Genomic DNA, 21598 nt, shown 5'->3' with positions numbered 1-21598 from the left:
TGCAGCTGCTTAAGAACAGTTTTGCTTTCCTCCAGAGAGAAGTGGAGCTGTGAAAGCAAAGCTACAGAGACAGTGTCTCATCTCTCTTATTGAGTGAGTGGAAAGAAAAGCATCTCCAAAGACTTCAGAACTACAACTGGAATGGCAGGAGCTGCATTATTCAGGGATAGAGTCACATTAAAGGTCTTTGGGTTTCCATTGAAGAAAATAAGAGTTTTTCAATTGTTGTCAGTCACTCTGAGTGTGGGAATTTACCTGAGCTGGGCAAACAGCAGCTTGTTCTCTCACCATGGAGATCCATGGTCCTGCCAGAGGGTGGAAAGCTCCAGGGAGACAGAGGCACTTGGCTGGGAACTTCCAGGTTGCGTTTAATGGATGCCTAAAGACTTCTTCAAATACACCTGATTCATTCCTGAATACACCATAATATGCACAGAAAGTAGAACACATCACTGTGAGACACATGACCTGCTAAACCACCTGGACAGAATTCTTTGTAAATTACAAAGAATATTTGTATTCTTCCTTCGTATCCTTCACCCAGCACAGCCTTTGAGTCATGTTTGAACAGAAGTACACCATTACTTGGAAAGCCTTTCTAGGAATTTAGGCCCTTGGTGGCTGCCATAAAGTGTTTGTTTTTAGGACCCTTCAGGAGCCTATTTGGTTTAAAAGGCTCTGGGACTTTAAGACAATGGGAGCTCGAGAAGACAATTTTTTATGCATATTGCTTTCCTCTTGTAAATACAAATTTAACATCCCTTCACTCACTGTGTTCTCTGGGACTAAAAATTAAATTTATAAAGGCAAATGGTCCAGAGAGGTCACCCCTATGTTAATTTTACAGGAAGGAGAAGGGGTGTATTCCCCAGTCTGCAGGGACCCAGAGACCTGTCTGCAGAGCTGAAGGAATGAAAGGATGCTCCTTGCTTTGCTGTCTCCAGAGACCCATACAGGCTTGCAGAAGTGAAGGGAGGGCTGACCATGTCCAGGAGTTCATCTCCCCCCAGGTTTGACAGTTATAACCTGCCAGATCATCTGTGCATTGCCCAGCTCTCTCTCAGCCATTATAATCTGCTTTGCTTTGATTTTCTTTCTTTTTTCATGAAATCTGTTGTTTCAAACCCTTCTTGCTATGAAGCTCTCTTCCAGCTAAGCAGCTTTCTTCACAATTTTGACAAATATTTCAGGGAGTGAGCCATCAAGGTTCTGAATTGAAACATCTCCTGTAAGGCTCTATTAGTGTCTCAGTCTCTTCTCAACAATAACAAGCATTAAGTGTGGTTGCTTTTCTGACTGATCTCTTTTCTGCACCTGTTTCAGCTTAGTTCTAAGGCAATTCTTGTGAACAAGAGATGCTCGTGGACCCCTGAATACAGATTCTTTTACTATAAATCACTTAATCTGGGCAATATAATAATATGACTATAAACACTCCTGTGTAAGCACTTCTCTGACACATGCTTTCTAGTCCAATCTCATAAAATGTGATGATGATTTGAAATTTTGCAAGCTTATCACATTTTTCACTCTAGAGAGGGGAAAAGTGATTTCCTCAATCTGTGCTTGTCAAATTTTTTGCTGTGCTGGATTACATCATCCTTCCAGCTTTCCAGGCAGCTTCAAGCACCTTGAGCAAGAACTATCCATCATCATGAAAACTAAGTTAATATCTGAGGCCGACAAACTCTTGCTTTCCCCAGTATTCAGAGTTATCCAAGAGATTAATTTAGAGATCAGCAAAGGTATTTATAAATGTTAGCACCCAAAGTCAATGCCTTGGGCATTCACTGGTTGATTGGCCAGGCCAAATGTGCACGAGCTGGCCCACAGCTGTGGGGTGAGGTGGCACAGCTGGAGCGGGACAGATGGGCAATGCAGACACTTCCCCTGTCATGAAATTTCATGGTGTGCAGGAGGCTTCTGCATTCACAGCTCCTATTTCACTGAGCTCCTTCTTTTCTGAAATACACCACAGCTGCTCCACAGATCTACTCAATCACCCAGTGACACATTTTTGAGCACGTGCCATAAGGAGTTTCTCTTTCTTGCTCAGCCAGGACAGGCAGGAAGTGATAAGGGCTGCTTTAGTTAGAGATGCACTCTGCAGCAGGCATGCAGCTAGAAACTCTCAGATAAATGGGGATTTAAAGTCCTTATCTAAGATGCTCCAAGGAACCGCCCTAATAAAAATAATGAACCCCAGAAATAATAATTATTAACAGAATTCAAGGAGCCTGACCCAAATCCCATGTTGGGCATTTTTTTTTCTGATTTTGACAGAGCTGCTTCCCTCTGAAACTGCTGGAAGTGTAATCAGAGTCAGGGACCAAATCTTTTGGCCTCCTAATTGAGCTGCTCTGACAGGTTGTATATCCTCATGGTGATGCTATCCAGACTAAAAAGCAGGTGAGATCTTTAGATCAAAGCAGCATTTGCCAAAGTCAGCCACTTCAAATCCTTCTGTGTGAAGTGGTAGGCTGGAGAATTTTACAGGAACAGACTCCCTAATGGTTTTTTATGACACCTTTTTCCAAACATTAGAAATTCTGAGGACAGTTTCTAGCATGGTTTCCCGTTGCCATCAGTAAAAGCTTATAATTGAACAAATTAAATACCTGACTCTCAAAACACTGGACTTCAATTACGCTCAAGTCAAAGTGTTTATTGGAACATCATCCCTAAAATCTATTTTAAAGTCACCTGGGGGCTGGGCTTAATGACTACCTTAGTTGCTGTGTTTATAGTGCTGTCATTATTGATGGTGCTGCTTCCCTTTTAATGGAAAACAAAGCCAAGAGAGGGAATATATCCATGCTTCTCCATGGAAGAAGTCAATCTCTGACTCGTGGCAGGGTGAGCCTTGCTGTCCCAGGGAATGTGTCACACATCTCAAGGACATGCTGGGCCTTTGATGGAACTCTGAGACAGGGAGCCAATGACAATTGCAGTCACAGGCACAAAAAATGCAATTAATAAACACATGACTGTTTAATGTAGGTATAAGACACATCTTAATGTTTGTCTGGCTTTGACCAAGAAGAACTTGGATTTATTGAGAAATTTCCTTTTCTCCTGAGTCTGTAACCATGTCCTGATTTCAGGTCTGTGCTGCTGACCTGGAAAAATATCTAGTCCTTTCAAGAGGAAAAAAAGATAAGTAATCAGTAATTTAGGCAGGTTTTTGTGGGGAAAAAGCCTTCCCATGTGAGAACAGTTTAGGCATGAAATGGCTTGTCTAAAACAAGGATCAAAGTGATTAATGGCAAAACACATTCTATTTGTCACTCCTCTCCAAACCTGATTTTTCTAAAGCACTGTGGGCTTTGCCATGGATATCAAGAAGATCAGAATTCAGATCACTTCTTCTTAAATAGCATTTATAAGTGGCTTTTTTAGAAAGCAAACATATGTACCCATGCCAGTCCTTAATCTCTTTGAGCATGAAATGTGTTCATTTCCTTGGCATAGAAAATTGCTGTAAAAACCCTTTGGCAGTGTAACTTTTCTTGCAGAGGAGACAGAAAAGAGGTGCTGTTGGCTGTCAAATGTTAATCCATGCACTCACTGTTTACAGACCCATTCAGAAAATCAGACTTCTTAGCACAGCAAACTGTGTCTTGCTCTTGAACTCCAAGGAAAATTCACGAGCCTCTCTTATTTCCTCTTCCCAGGAAGTACAAGGCTGTCTTATAACAAGGCTATTTAAACTCTTTGAGAAACAATTTTTTTTATCAAGAATGCTGCATATTGCTTTGTCTGGGGGAGATCATAGCATTGTTTGGTATTCTCCTGGGAGATATGGAAAAGCCTGGAATGAGCCCTGGGAAAAGCCAGTCCTCTTCCATCAGCACTGTGACCTGACTTGTCTCTGTGTGAGGAGCTGCACAGGAGGATCACAAACAGCTTTATCTTTCAGGCCCTTCCCTTCTTACCAACATAAATGGTTCATCTCACAGTGTCATTCAAAGGTGGAATTGTTGAGGCTTTTCCTAAAGCCCTCTCTTCACCATCAACATTTTGCGGTTCAGCCAAAAATACCACTCTCCACTCAGATTTGCTTTGAAAACACTTGCAACTTTTGGCTGGCAAGTGTGTTTGGAACACCACCCATTAAGCATCAGTGCTCTCCTGAGAGTCAGGATGGTTGTGTGAGCAATAAACAGCCTAAAATCATGTGCATTATCAAGCTGGTGAGCAGGTTTAATACAGAACTGAATTCCCCAAACTCCCAAATTCCTTTAGCAGCAGCATCTTCTATTCCTTTCCACCAGAAAAGTACAAAGTGGGGGAAATGCTAGAAAGTGAGTGTCTTGTGCCCACAGTCAGAAGCCCAGCCTCCAGCTGTGGTGCAGTTTCTCAAGTCTTTTTGGCACGTGTGACAGAGCAGAGAACACACAGCTCTCCCCCACAGGGCACAGATCAGAGCACGATGACAGTCTGCAGTGCACAGCACACCAAGGAGCTTTCTTCCAGCAGCACATCAACTGCATTGGCAACTTTATATGCTGATTTTGTGGTGTTCTCTCACTCAGTTTTCCTGTTCACACAGGAATTTGTGGAAGCAGATAACGTAATGAATCAATGTTGTTAGACAGCATCATTACCCTGATTTCTCATCAGTAGATGCTTAACAAAGAAATCCATTTTTCACTGTCAAATTTTTACTCTTCTCTTCTTGCTTTGCTTTCATTTCCCTTCTTGCCCATTGCTTTCCTTTTCCTCTGGACTTGGTGAATCCTGAAAATGCACAGACATAAAGTTTTATGCACAAGACCAGTGTTGGAAGTATTCTGTCTCCACTGAGAGCTTCATGAGTTTGAAAAAGCCTGAACTAACCTCAAAAGAACTACATTTTATTTACTCAGAGACTGAATTTTTAACTCAAAGAAAAAATAAAAAGCAGAAGAAAAAAGCTCAGATTCACATGCAAACCCATAAGCACACAAGCCAACTAACATTTGTTCAAGCACTTCCCAAAACTCTCTAATGAAAACCACGTGCAGACAATCAGTAATTGGCACGTACAAGCAATACACTCATGGACTTCATTGCTCATGAAGGTTTGCACTTAGACCTCAGACTGCTATCCTTAAAATATTGGCTTCATATATGAGAGATCTGCTGTCTTCACATTGCTATGATTTGTATGATTTGCTGTATGAATGATGGAGAAAATTCCTTGTACTTCTGCTGTTATCTGTGCCTGTGTGCTTTAACAGAGAGAATTGAAATTTATCCTGAGCAACCTGAAATCTCCCTTGCTCTGTGTGAAAATGCAGGCTGCCCTGTTAGATGGCTTGAAAAATATCTTTTCTGCCTTGTAGTGATGCATAAGGTGAGGAAGAAATGGACAGATAGCCCAGCTAAATGCTTAAAGTTGGTCTTAGAATATAGCATCACCTGGCAGAAAATGCAGAATACAACCTGTGGAGCTGTAGTAATAAGCCTGCTTAGTAATAGTAATAATAACAATTTAAAAAATGTTGTTGTTACTCATACATAAAAATAATAAATTTTCAAAAAGTGTTTCATTTATGAAAGCCAGTTTAAATTGTAAGACCCATCCTTCTGGGTTCATAAAACACTCACATTGCATGCAACAGCCACACATGCTACATTTGATGCTCCCTGTGGTCTGGAAATTAGGATCCCAAGGTATGCTGGGAACCTGGAAGCAAAGAGGACTGCAGGGACTGCTCCCAGCTGGAGTTCCAGCCTTTGCCTCTGCTGAGCCTGCCACCACACACGCAATTAGCATTCATTATATGGCAGTGTTTTTATGATGTGGGTGCATGTCCACCTGGAACAAGTTGAAAAAGCATAAAAGCCATCAAAGTGTTATCAGATGTTACTAACGTTGAACTCACTAAAATCTGGACCACATCTGAACTACTGGCACACAGATGACAAGACCTACATCCCATTAAGAATTTCCTGAGTCCTCAGACATACTGCTCATGAACAAAATGTCATTCTTTGAATGACAAAGCAGAGGATAAGAATGTTTCTGATGGGTTCATTAATGGTCTTTCAGTCCAGACCCTGTATCTTCTTTCTGACACTGTTTTATCTCTCAGGAGGATTCCTTGCACAGACCTTCTGCCCTGCTGTGGCTGCTGGTGGTGGGACTTGTGCCAGAGCCCGTTATCCATGACCACTGTGCTGGTTCAAGAAGGGATCTCCAACCAAGCTGGCTGCACAAACCTCCCCAAGCCAGAGGAAACAGTCCCCTCTGTATTTTCAGTCTCAAGCACCTCTTCACCATATTAATGTCTACACAAAAAAAATGGCTTTTTCTTCCTCTGCTGCTGTTTTTCCCCTTGCAACCCTTCTGCCCAAAGATTATTTTCCACTCCTTCCACTCATTCCTCCAGGTTTCCCCTGTGATTCCCACACCAGGAATACCCTGCCCTCTGCTCCTAAGTGCTCGTGACAGCTTCCATCTTGGCCCAATCAGGGGTGATTGATCCAGCATCCTTCAGCCTCAAGTGCATTTGATCTGTGAAGCTCTCCAGCTGGGGCTCTAATAACTCATATCCGCTGTGGGTTACACATCAAGCAGCTCCTTCCCCACCAGTCACGTCTCTCCTGACAGAAGAGTTCTTCAGTGAAGCCCTTCACATCTAATCCACCAGCTCATGCAGATCGTGATGGGGAAAATTTATCAAAAGCAATATTTTGTACTGCTTTGAAGCAAACAAAGCTGATCTCCATGTCAATTTTGTTGAATAAAAACTTCTGTGGGCAGAGACTGTGAATTCTGCCAGGATTTAGTCCATGATAAGAACAGTCAAATCATAAATATTTATGCACTAAATGAGCCATTACTCACTACTTTGTCTCATTTTCACTAACTCTGTGACTATATTTAGTGCATTTGCATTCAGATCCTGCTCTGCAGTGTGAGCTGCTGCTGTCACTGCCAGCCCAAGGCTGCTGCACACTGCTCTGCCCCTGGAAACTGCCTCCCAACTCTGAGAGTAACAGAGCCAGGCCCAGACACTCCTGTTTGTGTGGGATCACTGCTTCAGTGCACAGGAACAGAAGACTTAAATACCTTTTTATACCTGACAATGCAATGTGTGTCCAACTCCCCACCCTCCTTTTGGCACAAACCAAATGACCACATTAGTCTCACTGCAGACTGGTCGGGTGGTGTTGCCTAAATCACAATTTTTGGTGATATGTTTTGCACTGTCAGACTGGACTGGTTTGTCCACCTGTCACACAGGTATGAAACCAAATATCTATTCAGGCATTAGATTTGATGAGTGTTTTTTTACCTATATAGCAATATGTTTCTATGCATTACAGGCATGGAAATCAGAACAGGATGGACAGAATATTTTCTGTCTCTGAGAGACAGCAGGTTGCAAAGGAGGAAAACAAGGACAGCAAGATCTGTAGAGAGGTTTCTCCTCATCTCCCAACTTAGAACTCAGTGATTACTGAGCCAGAATTGTTATCTTTGGATTTAGTTATTTTAAAAATTTTTCTTTCATGGTTTTGTCCCATCTCCCATTGATCTAATGGGAACATTTAATTGCTACATTCTCCCATGACAAGGAGTGTCTAAGGCTTGATTACATGTTGTGTGAAGCACCATTTTCTCTTCTTTCTGTTTCTTTTCTTAAGCCTGTCACATGTGGGATTCATTTGTCAGCCCAAGCTCTCATAATGAGAGATGTTTGAAAATCATTCCATCATTCCTTGTTTCCCTTCTCTGAGCCCTTGTAATGTTACACATCTCTCCATCAGCCTCTCACCTCTGTCCAGACTAGAGAGCTACTGTACATGTCCTGTATGAAAGTTGTTCCTTATCTTTGTTCATCCTTTATCCTGGGCTATAAAGTTTCTTCCCAAATTTACACATCCTTTGGGAGGTGAAGGACCAGAGCTGTGAACAATATTCAACAGTCAGGTGCATTATTGATTTATGGAGAGTAATGGTTATGTGATTTGTTCCCTCTCCTTCTACAAAATCAATTTTTATCCCCTTAACTGACAGATTCTATAGGAAAGAAAGCTGTTTACTGCCATCCCTTGGTCATAACTAGAATGATTTGGTGTAGAATCTCTATTGCAAACCCAGCCAAAATTCCTTAAATCCATAAAGTAAATGGGAAGGTATTAAGGTACTGTCCCAATGAGAAATATATAGGGTATAAATTCAGGATTAACTGACCTTCATGAAGGAGACCCCACTGATATGACAGAAACAAATTACATAAAGACCAGTTATTAAAAATGCTGACTGGTTTAGAATATCCCAAGGAAAATCTTGAGGGGCAGGAATTGCAGTTATCATATCCAAAGTTCATGATATCTTGCAAGTTCTTCCATTGATTGCTGAGAACTTTGACATGGTACCAAAATTCTACACTGATTTTAATCTGAAGACACAAAATTAGATAATGTGAGAGTTTTGATATTAATGGAGGGACTTGCTTCATAAGGCCAAAAGCAAACATAACAAACAGCAAACACAACAGATTTAACTGAAGTTTCTTCCAGTTCTGTAGTTTTTATTTTTATTCTTATAAAACACTTTTCTATTTGCTATCAGTCATTACATCTTGCATATTATCAATGCTAAATTGCATCTAATTATTAATAAGAACTGAATACATATTGGAGTGCAACAGACATAAGATGGCATATAAATATTCTGAAAACCTCAGCTCCAACTGGTAAATTTGCTAATGGAGAATATTGTACATTCTGTCATAGTCAAGCATTTTTAATTATCTAGAGATGTTCACATTCAGTGGGCATGCATATCATCTACAAGTTAAAAGATGGTTAATTAAAGTTGGTGGTTTCTTTTATACGAATTACATATTTTTATTCTAAATTATTGGTTTTAATTGAAAATTTTAATTGACAATTCAAATTATAAATAATATAAGTAAAATCTTAAAGAAAGGATTATATTCTCATTTTAATGTGCTCCACAGTTATATAATTACATTCACATCCCTGTGACACAGGTGGGCTTTTCCTTCTACAGGTGTGTCAAGGAACTCCCAGAGGTCGAGCAGTCTGTGCAGAGTGAAATGTGGGTGAGGAGTGGAGACTTCTGGGGATGGTGTTGGACACATGCTCCTCCAGCAGCAGAGATGTGGAGCATCACTCCAGGGCTGCAGCCACTCAGGTTTGCTGTGAGCCTTCCCCAGACACCCCCAGGGGCAGAACTTGCCATGAGCACCTCAGCACTGGACACCAGCGACAGGTACTGACTGCAGGCTGGGTACAGACAGCGTGGATCACCATGGAACAGGAGTGGATTCAGCCCTGAGCAGGTGAGCAGCTCTCTGCTTTGAACAGATGAGCAGTTCTCTGACTGGTTTGAACAGATGAGCAATTCTCTGCTTTGAACAGATGAGCAATTCTCTGACTGGTTTGAAAGATGAGCAATTGTCAGGCTGGTTTCTGGACAGGTGGCAGAGATGGAAGAGTGTGGTGTCCTTCCTTGCCATGGAGCATTTCCCTGGCCTGTGCAGGGTGAGGTGCTGGCCGCACACAGCAGCTGGGTCCGTGCCTCTGCTCCCCAGCTCTCTGAGGATGAGCAGATGGCAGCAGCAGTGTCACAGCTCAGGACAGACAGCCACAGCCAAGCTGGCCCTGCCTGCAGAGAAGGTGGCAGGACAGCATCTTCCAGGACAAGTACTGAAAACAAAATTCCTGAATTGGCTTGCAGTGGGAGGGGGCTTGAAAGGCTGTAGAAAGTCAGGGCTTTGCAAAATACATCAGGGAGAACTGGCAGGGAGAGCCTTCAGCTTCTTCATCATGCAGCATCTTTGATTATTGAGGACAAGGGACCCCTTTGGAAAGTACTCCTTGGAGATGCCTTTACCAAGTGCCTCCAGAGGCATTCAACCATCCCACAGTCATTTCTCAGAGGAAATCAGATTAAAATATGGCACCTGCCAGTCCAAGGCAGAAATGCACGGAAACAATTTCATCTCATTGCAGTGGCCAATGCTGACAAGTGAAGGAGAAATGACTGCTCTTATTTTGGATATATCTTCTTTGATGGCATATTTTTCTCTGCACAAAATGAAATCACCTTTTTATACAGAACAATTAAGCGGTCTTGGCCCAGCTTAAAAGCAATGAAGACAATTTCCATGCCAATCATAATGTAAAGGGAAAAAAACAAGAAAAACTTGGGATGTTCTAGTTTTGTATCTCCAAATCCAATAGTGGTCAAAGTGATAAAGCAGAAATAAAAGGCTTCCTGAAAATCCATATTTTTTTCCCAGTTTGGAAGAATAGCAGCTGCACAGGAGATGTACACAAAGATAACAAGCACCATCAAAACAATGGGCACATCTAGTTTTTCTAACTGTTTTCCTATTTTGTCGAAATTCTTGATTACTCTGGACACAGTCTTTTCCCTGGCTAGTTCAGGACATGAACTCCACCTCTCCATGCTTTTATTTCTTGCTGGTTGTGTGTTTTCATTCTCCCTGGCAATTAACATTTCAAAAAGTTCCACATTGCGATATTTGACCGGCCCCCCTTTCACACCTGACTGATTTCTCAGCAATTCCACAATTGTCAGGGGCTCATTGATGACTATTTTAGGCTGTTCCCTGGATTTCAGTTCATTCCTTTTGCTACATGTGGATCCAGAACACAGTTTAGAGGCAAGAAGTTTTGACTGAAGTTCCCTGAACTCGTTGTAAGATTTGGATAAGACAGTTGCAAGGATGTCTCCCATGTCTGTCAGGACCAAGAACATCAGAGGGATCCCAAATAAAGCATACAACATACAGAGATACTTCCCAATCCGTGTCACAGGATAGGTATTACCATAACCTTGAACAAGAAGGGGAAGAGAAGAGAAGGAGAGAGATGTGATACTTAAAATGGCAGCAGAAGATGTGCCCTTTCCCTAAATCCAATTTGGGTATTTGTATTTCCTTCCTCATTTGGATATGAAACTCAAATTGTAGGTCAGTGCTTTCCCATTATAGTGGGAGAAAACATTGGTATTATGTTAACTATATTAAATTTTTCTTCTCATCCTTCAGAAGACATTGAGTATAGCTTCTCTCCCTTCTGAAACCCTGCTCTTTCCTAGATGAGCTCCTAAGCCAAGTACTTATTCCTGTAAGATTTGTAGGTCACGTGCTGAGGCATGGTTTCCCTCATTTTCTTCATCCATCCATTCATGTTTTCACGTGTGGCTGCCAGAGCCTCTGCTCTGAACCCAGCCTCAGCCCCTGCTTTGCTGTGAGGCACTGAAATACCATTTATTCTTGGTCACTCTTTTCCCCACAGGCTAACTGGGAATGTTTATCTTTGCTGTTAAAGCACTTAGGGAAGTTTATTGTTGTTATTGCACAGAGTGACCTTATTTACTCTTTATTTTAGTTGATTTCTCTGCATTAAAAATACCTTGTGCAGTTTCAAGGCTTAAAAATCATCCTGAGCTTAAATTTAGCTATCCAGAATCTGTCCTAGCTGACCCTCTAGGCAACTTCCCCATGCAGTGAAGAGATGGCAGCTCAGACCATCAAACCTCAGACTAGATGCCTCAATTCTCCCAGAATATTCAAGGTAGAAAATTTGATCCTATTCTGAGGTGATTTATCAGATCCTAATACTGCGAATAACAAACCCACTGCAATGGAAATAGCCACCTATTCCATTTATTAGCAGCAAATAGTCCAGGCTTTCCACTGTTCCCAAAACTCAGGACAAAACTGAGGAAAATGCATTAATACTTGGTGCTATGAAGACAAAAAGTACTGGCAGTTTAGAAATAAATATTTTGGGTTGGTGTGTATGGGGACATTTGTCAAGTCCCATGTTAATGGTAAATATCCTCAGGGTAGACATTTCCAACAATGTGCTTTCCATCAGTTTGCTGAAGCCAAAGCTTTCTGATAAAACATCCCCTTTGAAAAGCTCTTGGCTGCTGTGTTTGTTGCAGGAAATATTTACAGGGCTGAGGATTTTGGTTGCATCCCTAGGGTGTCTCTGACCACCCAGACTCCTGCCTTCAAACTGGAAGAAGCTGAGTTTGAGCAGTCACTCACCCAGGAGATGAGAGTCTGAGGTTTGAGCTGTGACACAGCACACAGGAGCTCTGAGAGCACCAGCTCTCACACTGCTCCTTGTGTAGGATAAGCTCTTTTTTAAGGTTCCCTTTTTCTTTTACAGTAAGATGCATACCCATGCTGGGGTCTTGAGCATATCCTGCTGCAGAGGAGAAATGTCTTTGCAATTTGATACAATGCTGTGGGAATATTTCCCATCCAGCTTTGATTATTACAAATTTGGATAGACAGTGCCTGTACTTGCCAGCATTTGAGAAAGATTAACAAAGGGATAAAAGTGGCTTTGGGAATGAGTATGAGGAGTTGTATTTAGCAATGCAGAGGGAGCCAAAATCAGAGCAGATGTTTTTATTTGATCTAGGTCCTCCTTTGAAATATGAAGTCAAACAAAGATTTCAAAGGTGTGACTTAAACACTATCATGTGCTGTTAACCCAGAGAAATGTGAACACCATGGTTAATTACAGAACCATAGATTAACAGAGCTGAATTAGACATAAGTAACTGAGAAGCAATTGGAAAACAGTATATGCATTATGAATTACCTTTTCCAGAGGAGAAAACATTACCCAAGAGGACACACAACAGTGGGAAGGATAAGGTTTGACTGAAAAAATGGAGATTTCTTTTTAGCTCAATAGCTTTGTGCACATCATAAATGAATACATATTATAGTATATATAAAAGTGTGTACCATCACTAGTTACTAAATTCTGGCTTGTTTCTGTGGCTCAGCTATGTCTCTGCAGTCTGTGTTTGCAGAACTACTTGCAGACTCATCATCAATACTCAGGGGAAAAATTCAAATGGATTTGGGCTTTGAGTTTAGAAGGGGTGATTTTATTTGTTTGCTTGTTTGTTTGTTTGTTTAGGGTGGTTTTAAGACTGTGGAAGAAATGCATTACAGAAAACAGCAACAGGAATTGATTCTGAAGGGTGTTACTTTACCTCTGTACTTACCCACAGTTGTGAACACTGTGCAGCAAAAAAAGAGAGACCCAAAGAAATTCCATCTCTCTTCTGGCTTGATGAACCAGACTGGGTCAGCTGTGTTGAAAAGCTCACGGATGTTGTCCCCAAACATCTCCTCATTTTCTGTCACGTTATCTGTCACAGCAGGAGGCACAGTGAGTGTTGTCCCCCATCCAGGGAGCAGCCCTCCTGTTACTCCAGTGAAATGTGCTCCAGCTGAGGATTTGCTCATATTCTCTCAAAAGATAAAAAAATTCACCCTCTCATCCTCCCCTTTGAAGCCTTTCACCCCCCACCTCTGAAAAAATCAGGTGGGTCCAGTGGCTTTGGTGAATAAAAACACAAGGAACAAATAAACAGAAATAAAAATAAGCAGGACAAGATGTTTGAATAATCAACTTCCACCCTGAATGTCCTGTTTAATTTTGGACTTAACAGGAGATTAGTCCTCTTTTGACCCAAAGAAACTAAGAAAGTGGGGTTAACAGTAGGGAACAGATGAACCACTTGGATGTCAGTGCCCAGTGCCCTGCTGTGAATCCCAGAGCCTGCAACCCTTCTTCCTCCTCCCCGTGGCTGAGCCTTGCTTGAAAGGACATTATTTACATTATTTAATTGCCCAAAACGGATCATTGTGTCAGCACAGCCACCTGAGTATAACTCCAAGCCCATGCACAAGCCCCACCACAAATCCAGGAGGATTTCTAACCCTTCTCCTCTCCTCTACCCTCTCCAATCAGCATCACTGGCTCTGGGCTGCAGAACTGCACCTGTCTCCCTCTGAGCATCCCATCACCACAGGGCTGGTGGGGAAGCTCAGAGCAGGGAAGAGGGACCTGGAGAAACTTTCTGAGAGAGGATTCAGCCCCCAGCAAACTGAAGGAAATACCACAGGAATCTCAGCTGCTGTTAAGAAGCTGGGTAAAAGGCAGCCTGGGCAAAGGGGGAACACAGGCATGGCAGGAAAATCTTTCCAGGCAGGAACACAAGGAAAACTTGCAGTCAAAAATCACAGCAAAGAAAGAAAACAGCAATCATTAGCTAGGCAGAGGGAAAATCCGGCTTGCAGGGTCAGCTGTTAGTATTTTGAAGAATGCCTTAAAAGCAAAAAAAAAACCTCATTCAAAAAGCAAAAAGAATAGGTAGCTCCCTGTGCAGTTAAGTAATTTTGAAATTCCAGTACATACCTGAGAAGTTTCTGGTGAGGTTTGTCAGGTTCTGCAGAAATGTTCTATATTCTTGACTTACAATAACCTTCCGGGTACCTTCAATGTGGGAAAACATGAGAGCCCCAAGAAAAGCATAGATGACAAGAGACACAATGAAGCAGGCATGAGGAAACACTGCCCAAAATATTGTTTTACATGTCGTTTTACCTCGCAGAGGCTGTGATGTTGTTGCCATCCTGAGCTTGCTCTTTCTTTTTTTTTTTTTTTTTTTTTAATATATAATTTTGTGGAGAAGACGCAGCTTTTAGAAAGAAGGATGAGGATGTAAAAGCTTTTGCAGCCAAGAAAAGCTTCTCCTGTGAAAACAGGGATTGTTCTGCCTCAGCCTTTCAGATCACATGTCTTTATAAGTGAAGATTGCACTACAGTCCCCACGGAAAAGGAGCACAACTGATCAAACCCTGCAATATTCTCAGCTGACGCCACTCTATCCCTGAATCATTACAGATCAGCCCTGTAATGCACATGGATTACCAGCTCCTACCAGCTCCCACTGGAGCCAGCTCCTGCTTAAAGTTTCTTCTCCTGAGCAACAGTTTCCCATTGATACAGCAGAAGCACTTCCAGCTCCCAGGAGGGAAAATACACACTGTAAGGATGGAATTCTTAAAGATTTCTCTCAGAAACGAACAGGAACATTTAAAATTAATCTAAAGAAGGGTATGGCACTAATTGTAATCCTGGCAGACTGTAGAACAATTGATTTCTCTTTCAGAAAGCTTACAGAATCTCTCTATACCACTCAGTCTTTTAGGGAGGGCCTTTTGAATTTCAAATTCTTTTTCTCCCAGAAAAAAAAAAAAAAAAAAAGTCAAGAAGGTTTTTCCTAGCTCTCACTTGAATAAAATCTTCCTATATAAGTAGAAGTTTCAGTTATGAAATTCCCATTGACCATAGTAAGTCAGAACTGCAAGATTCAGTTCAGGGTTAGTGATCTTTGCAAACTATATCCTACTTTAAAAATCATGTCTTTATTTTCATCCTTCACTCTAAAACACTGGGAGCAACAAGCAGCATCCCTGCCCTTTGCAATTTTTGTAGTGGTAGTAAGGAGAGTTGGACTTTACAGAAAGAGGTGTTAAATACTTCATCTCCAGGCATCTTTCATTAAAAATTGAAACAGTCTTGTGCAGCCAAGACTACTGAGCTGTGTATATGGAACATGTCCACATGTCCACACAGAAATCCTACATGCTTACAACGATTTCTTCTAGGTCAAACTCTCAGCAAATTCCATCAGAAGATAGTTTATCATCAGTATGCAAGTTTCCACCATAAAAAAGAGACTTTCAGGGCTAAGAAAAAAATAAGCCTGTGTGCTTGCTGTTTTTCATGTTATCTGCCTTGTTGGCTCAGTTTTGCTTTTTGGCAACAGGTTTATAAATCCTCTCATTGCAGTCAATCTCTGTTTTATTTTTTTTCCCCACTGACCTGAAACACAGGGTTAAAAACTGCTAATGCTCATAATTAGTCAAAAGCAACAGAGCTTCCTGAGAGGTCATACTTGGAGATAATGTACATAGGTTTGGTGTCCTTTATGCTGGGAATTGTTACAAGAGAGACTAGAACACTGGACAGCTGTTTTGTACTCTCCAAATGCATGGGTTGCACACACCTGGAGGAGTCAGGGTGTTTCTGCTTCCCTGCTCTCAAGGAGCACAGTTAAAAACTGGGAAATTCTCAAAAGCAGCAAGGATGGCTCAACAGCTTTCAGACAAAGAATGACTGAGCAGTCATCGGCCAGGGGGGGAAATTGTGACTGAGGAATTAAATAGCAGCAGTCTTCAGTCTGCCAGGTGTTCTGGAGAGAGCAGGTGAGGGATCAGCTGCCTGCAGCCTCTTCTGGAAGCAGAATTGAGGAACATCAAAAGAAGCAAGTAGAAATCTGCTTCAAAACAAAACAGGATTTTGTTTCTCACCTAGATACAGACTTTTTTTTAAAGTCTCACAAAGACTTTTCTAGTTTTTGCCAAAGGTTGTTGGGTTTCCATACATGAAAGAGAGTGGAGAGTTATTTAGAAGAACAGTCATTCCTACTGACTACAAAACAGGGCTCAATAACCCCCCTGAATTGAAAATAGCTTGCAGCTGTAAAAATAAGGTGGGATACTGGGCCAAATGGGCCCTGTCTGAGGCAACATATTCACACTGATGTTCTAAAAAAGTTTTGACTGACCAATATGGTAATTCTGATACAATTTGTCCTGCACAGTTTTTCATCTACAACTCAGATATAAACATCTTTCCTACAAAGTGCTTTAAAATCTTCTCAGCCTCCTTCTACACATGGTACTGCAAAGTATTTAGCAATTCCCAGGAGCTTCTCAGCCATTTGCAGCATCAGACTCTGAGCTTGTGACAACAAGAAAATTTAATAAAAATAAAACCAGAAATGATTTTTACATTATTTGCTTAATCTAAACCATTTCCCACTATTGCTGTATTACATATTTGAACTTAGTTGCTTAAAAGCAAATCCCACTAACCACAAGTTATTCCAAATTGAGTTACTGGTACTTGTATTGAGAGAGATTTTTTGCAATACACATTTCCTATTCACATTAATGGACAGCAAACCTGCACTTGTCCCAACTTCCATTTCTTTGATTAGGGCAAATATGAGTGCTCTGTAAGGTGCTGCTTGAAAGGGAAGTTTTTGACCACAGCTACAAGGTTAAATAATTCCAGTAAAAATATACTTAGGATGAAATTGCTATTTTATCTGATTTTTCTGCATTACATAGGTTAAACCTAGAAGGTCATTGTTTGGGCAGAGAGAAATGTTTTTCAATAATCAGTAACACTCTCCCTGCATTAAGTCATCTGCTACATTGCCAAAGATCTGCTGTGTTACCCCTTCTATGAAACACCACTGGATTCACCATTCTGTGCTGACAATGAGTGTAATGTCATTCTTTTTTAGAGAAAATCAAACTGACTTGAAGGATGACAGCACTTTTTAAAAAATAAATGGCAATGGACTAAATGGTTTGTTTTTATTTACACCTGGCATTGATTCTGATGGGAATATTGTTTGATAGAGGACTGATACCTCAGCCTGGCAGCACTTCACAGCAATGAGAATTAAAAACATTCCATTTGAGGTTGAATGTTAACAAGGATCATGGAAGATTTGATCCATTGTCCTACTAAAGGTCTCTGGAAAGTATTTTCAGAATGTATTAATATATCTAAGATCTCCATGAAAATTCGTGTTTGGTGATATCATCCCCAAGCACCCCAAAACAGCAAAAATCAAATGGCAGCAGTAGTTGCATGTTGAAAGCACTCTCAGGGCTGTGCAAGGTTTAGATTTGATCCTATCCATAAGGACACACCACCTGGGGTCAGCTGTGTGGACAGTGTCAGTGAAGTTTCATTTTTAACATCCTCAGCACTCAAAGGACTCCTCCCAGCTCCCCCCACAATGGTTGTCCCAGTCCCTCCCAGCTCTGGGCTCTTTGAGTCCTGTCCCTGTGGGATTTCAGCCCACACTGGGGCCAGGATCAGTGCTGGCCCAAGCCCAGCCCCAGCACAGACATGACATTTGTGCAGAGCAAATGGACCCTGCCAGATGAGCTTTTAAGGCACTCTGCTAATATTTTTCTCCCCACTACTCCACATTCCATATTCCCCTGGAATATGAATTCCCCTGATACCTCCAGTTCTTACCACTGTGCTCTTACACTGCTGGGATAGAGAGAGAAATGCACCAACTGCTGTTGGATACCCCATGGAAGGTTTAGCTTTCTTTGTATCCACCTTTAAATGTCTCAGCTTTTGCTTGAGTCAAGTGCTTGAGCTTGTAACCTCTGGGAATATTTGAGAGCACTCAGGACTAACATCCTGACACTACATAGAATGCTAAGTGGATTCAAAGATGCCCAGGACTCTCACCCTGAATAGAATTTCCTATTTTATTCTTTGTTCACACCAAAGCCAAGCAAGTGGTCCCATCATTTCACTTATGAGAGAAAAACACTCTCAATATGCCCCAGGACCAAGCAAGGACTGGGTATTAGTTTCTGTTCCTCCTCTTTCTTTTTAAGAGGAAAGAAGTCACATAGTCAGAAAATCCCTTTGATGGGAGTCTTTTCACCTGGTAACTGATCGCAGGACCAGTCTTTGTTCACTCACAGCTAACCAGACACTTGATCCCTCACCCCCACCTCCAAATCATTTCTTGGGCAGAAAGAATTCGTTTTCCCTTCCTCTTCCCCAAACCTGATCAACCCCAACAGCCTGGAAGGAGCAGAGCTGCCCCCCAAAGGAGGAAATATTACCCTTCCTCCCTTGGGAACTAAAGACATTCCTCTCCCAGAGTTTCACCCAGCAGCCAGGGGTGCAGCTTGTCTGGAGGGTTTGGTTGCTGCAAGGCTGAGGTTTCCAACACAGCAGAGTCTGACTCAGACACTTCTGCTCCTGCTGCTCTCTGAAGCATGTGGTAAATCAGAATGCACTTGGGGCTGGGAGGGGAAGCTGCTCTAGACAAACAACACTCTTCCAGACCCTTTCTAAAGGGCCACAAGCAAAACCAAACTCTGGTGGATAGAGAGCAACAATTCTCAGTCAGGGTGGGGACGGCTTTGCGAGCAAAGCCACCTCACTGCTCATTTCTTCTGTGACTCCTCTGGATGCTGTGGCACCATTGCAGGGTGCTGTAAGAAGCAGAAGGTTGGTATCACCCAGTCAGACCCCACGGTGCAGGAGCCCTGGGTTTCCAGATAAGCAAAGGGGATTACTGAGGTTCAGCCACAAGCCTCATGCCAAGTCTTTACTGAGTTAATGTAGTGAACGTAATGCTGGTATAGTGGAGACTATCTCAGCACAGTAGCTCATTTTAAGGCAAACAAGCTCCCTGTAGAGAGATCAGAAAGCTGCTTCTTGGGAATTTAATTAACATTAGAGTATGTGAGATTATATGCTGCATGAAAGCTAAGCATCATGATTCATGTCAACACTGCATTTATTTGCAATTCTGCACTTATTTGAACTGGCAAAAAACCCACATAGATTCAAGATGACAAGTCCACTTTTCTCTTAAAAAAATGCTTATTCTTTATAACTATTAACGTGGCATCATATGTATATAAGCAGTTTGAAGGAGGGGAATCTTAAACCCCAAATACAAGAACCAACCTTTAGCTATAAATATCCACCAGCATTAATGTGAGACTGTCCCTGTGACTGGCACAGACCCTCTCAACTCTCAGCATGCAAAATACTAATAAAAAAAAAAAAAATCTGTTGATCTAATTTCCAATGTCACATACAGATTCACTCAAAGAGAACATAGATAAAAAGGGTTCCTTTGCAGGCTGCAGTGTTGGCCAAGTATTACAGATAACATTGAGGTCAAATGTGTCAAATCTGGCAGAGCTCCAAGGTCATTAAGGACTGTAAATCCCCAAAGTATCCTGCTTACAGTATTTTCTACCCTCAATAATCTGTGGCACTTTATAAACCACAGGCAGGAGTCTGTAAGATGCCCACAATCAGACACCTCTTTTTCTGCCTCCTCTCCCTGGCCATCAGACTGGGCTTGGTTCCATGTCAGTGGCTCAGAGTTTCTTGAGTGTCAGGCTAAATTTTCCATCACTTGTTTTCATCCCAATTTTCCTAATGACACTAAGCAATTTCTCTTCTCCTTTTGTGTAAAGTAATCTTAGAAGAGTTTTAACTCCATTATCTACCACTCATTAGTCATTGTGGATTTGAGGGGTGGAAGACACTCACAGATGGGTGTGCCTTGGGACAACACTGAGTGGACACTTGTCTTCAAATTTCTTTCAATTCTCTGATTTCCTTTAGGTCTGAGCAGGAATACATGAACTTTTCAAATCCTGTCCCACCCATTCCAGCTAATAAACCATTAATTGCTCACCCTTTGTAATGCTGGCCCTTCAAATGTTTTAGCTGCCATGGGAACAGCACTTAGATGCTTTTTAGTGAATCATTAAACAACATTTTGCCACCTTAGTGGGGGACACTTTCAAGTTCTGGGCCCATGTAGCCTCACCTATTTAATTAAAGACATAATTCCTCAGTGATGTGATCCTGCCTGGGTTGGTGAGTAAGGCCACACTACAAAAGCAAGTTCTGCAAAATATTTTGTGTTGGGAAAAAATGCATGCAAAACTGCCCACCTTTTGTGAGGTATGTCTTACAAAAATTTCATGTGGAATGAGGTCTCTTCTTACACTTTTCTGCACAAGGAAAGATCCTTTAGCACTTCTAAAGGAGCCATCTGGGCCACAGACCCCGAGTGTAATGAACCCTGTGGATTAACCCAGGGACTGTGGGCTCTTCCCCAGACTGCCTGGCACCCAGACTGCTGCAGCTCCTGGCTCTCAGACTGCAGCCAAAAGCCATCTAAGTGGCACTGGCCTTCTCCAGGCTCACTTGGGAATTTGAGATGTGTGGGGCAGTTCAGCTGCGGGATAAGTTCAGTGAGGGTTGATGTTTGAGTCCTGCCAGGCAGCCAAAGCCAGCTGGTTGCATCATATTAGATGGGGCTTTAGGTTGCAGCTTTTAGGGATTTATCATTTGTCTAAACAGAAGGACATCAGAAACACATCAGAAATGAAATTTTGAGCTGCTGAGAGGTACAGGAGGTCGTGCACACACAGAGGAAGAAGCAGGCAGGGCTGGAGGTGGCTGCATGTCCCCATGAAGTAATGAGAGCTGGCAGTGCTGCTTGTGATGAGAACAGCCTCCTGAATCCAGCACCAAGAACCTTCTCTCCATCATTGCCCTCTTAATGCAGCAAGAGGGAAGGGGGGATGGAGCACAGCAGCCAGATCTCAACCAAAGGGTCTGGCTGGAAAACAAGGGCCCCAAACAATGGAGCTGCCAGCAGTGCTCAGCATGGAGCAAGATGAAGACCCTTGACAAGATGCCTTATGGACACTGCTGCATTTCCTCATTCTTGCAGCCTAACTGCTGGTGGAAGGAGAACTGCAGTGGCAGCCACTCTGTGCTGTCCTCTTGCACACTCTTCAGGAGTTGTTGCTCAGCTCTTATCTCTACCCAACAGTCCCATGGCATCGTCTCTTCAGCTGCTGGGTGTCACACCAAACCTGCCAGGATGTCTCAGTCTCTATGCCACAACTTTCTTTTTCTTTCTTTCCAGAGGAAGTATCTGATCATAATACTGAATAGTTTGTTAGAAGGCAATCCCTAACAGCTGTGTGAAATGCTTGCCCCTAAACAGACCCACATCATGTTACATTTTTCAGATCAGCTTCTCTGGCTGGTGAACCAAATCAGAGGCACAGCACAGAGCAAGGGCACAAATGCCATCATCTCCTTTCAACATGTTGTG

General features: G+C 42.1%; 1 protein-coding gene across 1 annotated transcript; it reads right to left on the bottom strand.

Annotated features, from left to right (window-relative positions):
• Positions 1-10015: 10015 nt before the first annotated feature.
• Positions 10016-14449, bottom strand: KCNK18 (potassium two pore domain channel subfamily K member 18). The gene is made up of 3 exons (XM_056495655.1): positions 14233-14449; positions 13034-13180; positions 10016-10827 (listed from the first exon to the last, which is right to left on the bottom strand). The coding sequence occupies exons 1-3, from the start codon at positions 14447-14449 to the stop codon at positions 10016-10018; spliced, it is 1176 nt and encodes a 391-aa protein (XP_056351630.1).
• Between the last annotated feature and the right edge of the window lie 7149 nt (positions 14450-21598).

This window comes from Oenanthe melanoleuca, chromosome 6, assembly GCF_029582105.1.
Source record: "Oenanthe melanoleuca isolate GR-GAL-2019-014 chromosome 6, OMel1.0, whole genome shotgun sequence".
In the NCBI taxonomy this organism is placed as follows: Eukaryota; Metazoa; Chordata; class Aves; order Passeriformes; family Muscicapidae; genus Oenanthe; species Oenanthe melanoleuca.
Note: the sequence above shows the minus strand (reverse complement) of the source record. Positions and strands in the feature narration are given on the sequence as shown.